This window comes from Symphalangus syndactylus, chromosome 2, assembly GCF_028878055.3.
Source record: "Symphalangus syndactylus isolate Jambi chromosome 2, NHGRI_mSymSyn1-v2.1_pri, whole genome shotgun sequence".
Classification (NCBI taxonomy): domain Eukaryota; kingdom Metazoa; phylum Chordata; class Mammalia; order Primates; family Hylobatidae; genus Symphalangus; species Symphalangus syndactylus.
The window spans coordinates 35,926,396-35,934,666 of NC_072424.2; the positions used below are offsets into that span (position 1 = coordinate 35,926,396).

General features: G+C 49.8%; 1 protein-coding gene across 3 annotated transcripts in view; it reads left to right on the top strand.

Annotated features, from left to right (window-relative positions):
• ARL3 (ADP ribosylation factor like GTPase 3) overlaps positions 1-7,059 on the top strand; it is a 44,511-nt gene extending 37,452 nt beyond the window's left edge. For all 3 annotated transcript variants that reach the window (XM_055250797.2, XM_055250801.2, XM_063628215.1), the window contains one exon: positions 3,832-7,059. In XM_055250797.2, coding sequence (XP_055106772.1) covers positions 3,832-3,879 — 48 coding nt within the window. In that variant the 3' untranslated portion in view covers positions 3,880-7,059. The remainder of the gene's footprint in view (positions 1-3,831) is intronic.
• The last annotated feature ends 1,212 nt before the right edge of the window (positions 7,060-8,271 follow it).

The following is an 8,271-nucleotide window of genomic DNA, read 5'->3' on the forward strand; positions in this document are numbered from 1 at the left end:
GCTGTGACCACATAACCAGCATGGCTCTAAAAACCAGGCCCATACAGCCATGGCTGCCACCGCTTCCTTCCAACTACCGAGCAGTGATGGATGCAATGTACAGAGATCAAATGTAAGAGAGCAGCGTAGTCAGAGACCACTCTTCCCTTGGAAAGAAGCAGTGCACCTTAACTTCTGGGATGCAGAGATCTGGGAGGAGTGAGTTTCCCCTGTATGCTTAGGGGCGGCCTGTTATTTCTCCCAGTGGTTATAGGGGAGAATAATATTGTGCCATCGGGAACTTTATTTCCTCTCTAGGAGGCCAAACAAAGCTCAGTACTTAAAATTCCATATCTCTCTTTAGTCTCCGTTATTGAATTGAAGCTAATCAATTCAAATGCAGTTTCAGCAAGATTGGTCAGGGGAGGGTCCAGGGAAGGAAGGAAGGGAGGACTATTTATACCGTAAGATCGTCATCCCCATAATGAAGATCAAATGTACAGAAAATTGGTCAAACCAGTTTTTAACAATAAAGGTTCGGCCAGGCGTGGTGGCTCATGCCTGTAATCCCAGCACTTTGGGAGACCGAGGTGGGTGGATCACAAGATCAGGAGATCGAGACCATCCTGGCTAACATGGTGAAACCCTGTCTCTACTAAAAATACAAAAATATTAGTCGGGCGTGGTGGCGGGTGCCTGTAGTCCCAGCTACTCGGGAGGCTGAGGCAGAAGAATGGCGTGAACCTGGGAGGCGGAGCTTGCAGTGAGTCGAGATCATGCCACTGCACTCCAGCCTGGGCGACAGAGCGAGACTCCGTCTCAAAAAAAAAAAAAGCCTTCCTTGCCAGATGAAAGCAAGAGTGGTGTGGAACATTTATTTAAACATAAGAAGCAGAAGGTTCCTTCTTTTGCAAGTATGTTGTCTCTAAATGTAGCATTTCCACTGGAGGTGGTGGTCTGGGTGGATGGTTAATATGTGAGGATTGTGCAGCCAAGTAGATAGCCAGGCCTTTGCATATACAGATACCCACAGCCCAGGAATCTTGAGAACTGAATGGCCCATAACAACCTCTGGCACTATCAGAGCTGCAGGGAGGCTTGGCTGGGGCTACTCCAGTCTCAGGCCCCTGTTTTCAGCGGAAGTCACAAGGAGGATGAAACTAGAATTCTTCCCTTTCCCGTCTTCAGGGTGCTTCCCAGCTCCTCTCTAAGCTTGGGGCAGAACCCTTCACCCGGCAGGTACCCACATCCATGGAGAACTGGTAAGCAGCTCTGGAGCACCACGCTGGGCACCACAGCTTGCCGTTGCTCTGCTCTGTCCTGTGCCTCTATCTCCTCAGCTGTGATAGAGAAATAACACTAGCACCTACTTTGCAGGCTTCTACAAGGATTGACTTAAAAGATGTGAATTACGTGGGCTGTGGACTAGACATCATGTTAGGTTCTGGGAATATAATCTCTAGCAAGTCTGATGGGAGCCTCCCCTAGGGGAGCTTGAGCACCACCATTGCCTTTCCTTTCCAGGAGGCAGCTTGACAAAGCTTGCCCCGATGTGATTGACAAAGCTTGCCCCAGCTAGATCCATGGCCACGTGATTGAGGAGGTACCACTGTTGGCCAATGCCTCCTCTTCCCTCCCCTCCCACCTCCAGCCCAGTTCTCTTCTGCCTAGCACAAGAAAGATCTCGACCCAAGCCCTAGCCGCTTCAGATTAGAGGGGCCTCCCGGGCCCAGGGCAGCCACAGGGTTCGGTCCCCTGTTTACGCTCCCTGTGCTTCCCATACTCAGGGTTGCAGCGGCAGCTGCAGGGGCCCAGGCCGGGGATCAGCTGGCAGGGACTGGCCTCTGCGTGCCCCCTGTTGGCAGGACAGTGGCTGGAAGGGCTTCGCCACTGCTGGCCCTCACAGGCACCTGGAGACACCAGACACTGTCCCTCAGCAGGGCTCTGCCGTTTGAACCCTCGTTTGCCTCCATAACAGAGACCAGGCATAAAACCACCCGGCACCCTCCACCTTCTGCTTTGGGCTCCTGCAGCTGAGTGAATATTTTTCCTATCTCTTTGCCTGCATTCATGTTCCATTATATGCAATAATCTCTCCTTAATCAGCCATAAAGCAAGGAAAAGGCAAAGCGCTGTTCACATAGTGTGGGCACACTGTCCTTGATTTCTCTGAGAAGATGGTTTGATTGCGAGCCTCCGTAGAGGAGAGAGTGTTGAGGTGCCCACCTTTGAGTGTTTGTGCGAGTCCCTGAAGGTGGAAAGTGCTGTGTAAGTGCTGAGCTATTCAGCTTCCCAGGCGAGAGAAGATGCTTATCTTATTCATCCCTCTTTTATTTGTAAAATCTTTTTTGTCTCTTGGCAGGTGATCTTTTTTTTTCCTGGAAACCAATTAGCTACTAAAATTAAACATGCTTCTCTGTAAATTAATCCTTTTCATAAAATGGTCTTAAAATTGGCCTTAGCTTCTCAGAGTAAGTAGCTGACCCCATTGTAATTAGAGATGCATTTGGAGTCCCCATTTCTCCCACCTCGGCATTCCTCTGCCCTTCCCCCTGCCGCTGCCAGGTGCTGTCCACCTTCAGGCTTTCGGCGCCACCAGCCTCATCTTGGCAAAGGTCAGATGTCGGCTCTGGGACAGCCGTCAGATTATCTGGTTCTGCTGCCCAAGTGCACTGACAGCAACTGGCAGAGTTGTAATCACTGTAAATTCAGGTGACGGTCAGATGAACCAGGAGAGAGGATGCCTGCTGGTTGTTTTTTTGCAGTGATGTATTGTTTATGGGATTAATGTTCCAAATGGCCAAGGATGTCAGCTGATATTTATTATTGTAAGCTGTATCAGCTGCTCAGGTTCAGCAGCTAGATCCATGGCCACAGGAAATGTGGGACTCGGTGGCGTGTCCAGTATGGCTGATGTGTGCAGATGTAGCTGGGACCTCCGTGAGCCTCTGTTACAGATGCAAGGGGAAGGACTCATGGCAGCAGCTGCCTTGGATTTTGTTCAGGGCTTCTGAGGGAACTCCACACACTCTTGAAGGTTGGGGAGACTCTAGCGAAGGGGAGAGTGTCCAGGTCTGGCTCCAAAGGGGGTTGGGAAGGAGTTCATCTCTGACAGGCCTGGCATCCATAGGAATTGTGCTGCCTGCCAGGTAGCTGTAGGCATTGTGTGGTTTTTACCTTGGTCCCTCTTCAGCCTTCTAAGAGAGGGCGCTTTCAAGGTCATTGTGCCTTTAAGGGAGGCTTCTCCCCAGTCCCTCTGGATGCTGGTGCTTAAAGCTGTAAGAAGTGGGCCAGACCCTTTTAAACCTATCTGGAGTGCCGCAGGAAGAGAAGTAAATGCACATCGCCCTGGTGTGTGCCTCGCAACACTCACTGCAGTAGGTTTGTTTTTCCAAAAAGAAATTTAATTTAACCCAAGTGTACACTGTCACACTGTAAACACATGGGGCACCAAAAGGGTGGCTTATTGAATTTAAAATGCCCTGGCAAAGGTCAGCTTTTAGAAAAAGCCAAAAATGGCTGGAATCTTTCCTGATAGCTCTTCAGTCAGGCTTTGGATGCAGGCAGATGTGTTTATTTTTTCAGAGGGAGTTCCTGAGGACCCATCTCAAGTTCAGGCGCTGGGCGTCCCCCTCCCATTGCCCTCTTGTGCTCTCAGAGACCTCCCTCCTCCTCCTCCTGGGAGGTCACTGTCCCTGGTCACCCAGGTGGGCCCCTGAGCCAAGCAAACTCCCTAAAGCTGGAGGTCTGGGAGGGAGGGCCTGGGACCCCCACCGCCCGCCCCTCCAGGTTGGAGTGTGTGGTGCTTTTCTTATAACTAACACTGCCTTTCTCTGCCCATTTCCCTCAAAGGATGGCATGGACTGGGTCTGCAAAAATGTCAATGCAAAGAAGAAATAAAACCTAGACGAATGGAGATGCAGGAGCTGCGGGAGCCGAATTCGGTCCTGAAAAACACTAATTTGCTGCTTTCTGACCAAATGTTTTTCCATCTGTGTACAGCTCCAGCTGTTTGAAGAGAGGGAACAACACAGTTTAGAAAGAATCCCCATTCCAGCAGTAGATTTAACTGATCTCTGAGGTTCAGTATCATTTTTCAAATAAAGGAATTATATTATTTCCTCTGCATAATTGAAATAGTATTAAATGTCTCAAAGCACATGATTAGAAAATGAGATCTTTGAAATGAGCAAGAGATTGCATTGCAGTTTAGACAATTCCAGTGGGCTTTTTTTTCCTCTTAAAAAAAAAAAAAGAAAAAGAGGAAGAAGCAGCTTTGCTGAGTTCATTTATTTACTGACCCGTCCCTTGCATTCCCTCCATGGTTTTGAAACCACAGACAGTGTTTGCTGGTGCTGTCAGTGATTTTTACCGTCACCAGCCCAGCCAGGCTTCAGTCTGTCCAGCAGGAAGCTGCTGGGTGGGGGTGGGGGGAGAAAAGGTAGATAATTAAACCATCTCATCGTCTTGCAGGTCGGAGACTACGTATGTAATCCTCACTCTTTGGGCAGAAAAAAAAAAAAAAAAAAAAACTCTTTCTTGCAGACAAGTCACTACAGAAACATACCCCATCCCACCCACCCCTGCCCCCGCCCCAGCCAGCCACACAGAGAAGCAAATTCTTATGACTTTTGACTGTAATGACATCTGGAATGTAAGGAGAGGTGGGAGGTTTAATTCCAGAAAAATTACAAGGTCCTTAAAAAGCTCTCACATCGAGGGCTCAGGCTAGCGTAAACAGGCTTTCTCCAGCTCAGTGGAGCAGTGAGCAGCCAACTCTGAGATTAGCTGGCTTCTCCACGGCCATCCTATAGACAGGATTTCTAAAGCTCAAAGAATTCTGTGTCTAAATGATCACAATAGGCCGCTGCTATCAGATTTTAGAAATAAATGCAGCTTTACCATGAACCTGCTCCACTGAGAAAAGCCAGGCAGATCGATTTTTAGAGAGATCAATTTTTACAGTGCTGGCAACTTGGTGGTGTGGGATGCTCCTGGGTGGAGAGGGTTTGCTGCTGGGGAGGACATGGGTGTGTGTGTGACTGCAGGGGTCGTGTCCAGGGAAGCCAGAGTCACGCCAGCTGCTGGGCTCCTCTGCCTCTCTGCAGCAGAATGTCTGTCCTCTGTTGATTGATTGGAGAGGAATAACAGAACATTTCTCCTGCCCCTCGTTGCAAAACAAGCTTGTTTCCCTGAGCCTCAGAAATCCTCAGCTTCAAACATGGGGAAACAGGCCAGAGCATTGCCCGGCTCCTGAATTAAACTCTGTTCTGGTGCCTGAGCTCAGGGGTTTTCAGAGAGTGAATAAGAGACTGTCCAGTGACTGGTGGGTCCCTGGGGGCCAGCTGCCTTCTAATCCTGGGAGGTGGCCCTTCCCAAGCCCATCAGGGCGTGTGAGCAGACTGAAGGGACCACTGCAGCCCCTGGCCCTCAGTACCCAGCTTTTTCTGGCTAAGAGTATGCAGCAGAGACTGAGGCATATCCAGCTTCAAAAGCAGTCTGGCATGAAAGTCATTAACAAAGCCAGCCATGAAAAGGTGCCCCGGAGTTGATGTGGACAGACCTGTAAGGACTTGCAAAACAAAAGAAAGTGAGGGTTTTTTTAAACCGCAGAGCTAGCTGCTCTCTGCAGCCTCCTCCACTGGCTTCTCTGGCTCACCCAAGCTCCTCTCTTACAGAGGCAACACAGAATTATAAGGAATCAGAAATCCCCCTTCTACCAGGCTGCAAATGTGGCTCTAGCACTTGAAATTTGTTTTTTCTTCCGAAGAGTTCATCAGGGACAAGTTATCTGAGGGGCAAAATGCCTGCTTGGAGGTCTGCAATTTTGGAACACTGCAGTATGGAACTTTGACTCTGGCAGTGGAGGGTCTGTAAAATATTTTTGTTCTTTTAGCACCAACTTAGGGGACTGTTTTAAAGAGCTCTCCCAAGGCCTCTGCTAGCAGGCAGAAGCCACTCCTCTGATAACGGCCTCTGTAAAATGTTCTGATTTGCTCCTCAGCTGCAGAGACACAGAGACACTGCAGATGTCACACGCTTTCATCTTCCCTTTGAGCCCTTTTGAACCCTCCTGGGGCTCTGGGGTAGATGAGAGAAGCCTGAAAAAGGCAGAGTTTGAAAGCTCCCATTTAAAAACAAAATACTTTTTAAAGCCCTCTTGCCTCTTCCCTGCCCACTCCTGCCCCCTGACCGGAAGACAGAATTTGAAGCTGGAAAGGGAAGACCCCTTTTCTCCTCCTCCCGTCCCCAGTGAGTCTTAGCGAGACTTTTGCCCTGCGCACAATTGCATCTGAATGTGCGGGGGAGAGGGCTGGGGGCCGGAGGGCAGACGAGGCCTGGGGGGGTGCTCGTGATATGTGCTCAAGCCAGTTGTGGGAAAAACTCGAGTCCTCCCCTCCTCCCTATCTACCCTGTGTGGCTGCTTTTAGCTGGATTCCCTGCACCCAATGCAACACACCCTTTCCCCTTCACTCTCCCTTGGTTACTATGGAAACAAGGGTGTCATTGATGTGGGCTGAGCTGGGGAACATGTCGGTGCACAGCTGAAAGTCAGCGATTATGCCGGCGGTTAGAAATGTGCCAGGGTTAAAGAAGTCCGCAGCTCCCACGGCTGCTGGGAGGACATGGTCCTGCCCCCTTCCTTCCTCTCTCCCTCCATCTCCACTTCTCTCTCCTGGCTTTTGACAAATTTCTTTATTCCCCTCTGGACTAAAGTAGTGGCTATTTTTGTGCCACTCTGTGCCCCACCCTCACTGTTGGCCACTCCTTATCCGGCCTGGCCTGGAGGGTGACACCATGTCACCCTCACCAGGACTCGTCTCTCCATTCCCGTCGGAGTTTGCTTTGATTTCCCTTTCCTTTCCTTCTCGGGGACCAGTTCTTACTTCCTTTTATTTTTAGCTCTGCACTCCATGTGGTTTCAGGGTTCAGTCTGATCCATCAAAAGGTTCTTTTTTTATAATCCCTTTTGAAAATGATAATCAAAGGAAGAGACGTGGTGTTTGGTCATGTGGAAAACTCAATGTATAATTTAGACGTCTGTCAAAAATCCGACAAATAAAATTTAGCTGGAATGAAGACAGCCTGGAATGTGTTGTGTTCTTTGCCGAAGCTCAGAGAGGGACTGAAATGTGTTTGTCCTTTCAGGGGTTAGCTTTCTTCAAGAGGTTTTTTCCAGAAGGATATATATAAAAAATAGGATACCAACAATAGAAATAATAGCCCTTCATTAAGCCCCTCCTACGTGCCGGGCACTTTAGATACATCATGGTGAGCATTAGTCCCCCTTTGCAGCGGAGGAAATTGAGACATTTGCCCCAGTTAAGGAATTTGCCTGAAATCACAGAGCCTTTAAGTGCAGATGGGGCCTGGAGCCTGGGTCTGAATGCTGAGCAAGCTGCCGCCTCTGGAAAACAAAAACAGTCAATGGCAGGGCCGGATCACGCCTGGAATCCCAGCACTTTCAGAGGCCAAGGCAGGTAGATCTCCTGAAGTCAGGAGTTCAAGACCAGCCTGACCAACATGGTGAAACCCCATCTCTACTAAAAATACAAAATTAGCTGAGCGTAGTGGCACATGCCTGTAATCCCAGCTGCTTGGGAGGCTGAGGCAGGAGAATTGCTCGAACCCAGGAGTCGGAGGTTGCAGTGAGCTGAGATCACGCCATTGCACTCCAGCCTGGGCAACAAGAGCAAAACTCCTTCGCAAAAAAAAAAAAATCTGTCAATGGCTCATCTCCCAGCAGCCTCAGCCCCCAGCCTCTGAGTGCTCCTTCTGCCCAGCCTCCCCCCCTCAGCCTCTGACGAGCACTGCTCCCCTGAGTTCCCTGCCCCAGGTGTTGGGTGTCCTCTGCTCACACAGCACAAACATAGACTGGGTTTCATCCTTGGCCAGGTCCAGCCCGACAGACAGGAAAAAGAGAAAGAAATAATTAGCAAAGTTAGGGCCTGCAGGGAGACTTGCAGTTACATAGTACCTAATACTGGATCTTCCATTTACAGAGGGTTCCGAGAGGGAACAGACCTGCCCAGTGTTACATGGAAGGTGCAGAGTTGGCAGCTGTCCCGGGCTCTGCCTTCTGGAGCAGAAGAGTTCGTTGTCTCTTCAGCAGGCTAGAGACACAGCAGCACAGCTGGTCCCAAAGGGCCTCACCATTTGTGCGTGTGTGTGCGTTTTGTGTTTCTGAGACAGGATTTCGCTCTGTCACTCAGACTGGAGTGCAGTGGCACAGTCACAACTCACTGCAGCCTCAACCTCCTGGGCTCAAGTCATCCTCCCAACTCAGCCTCC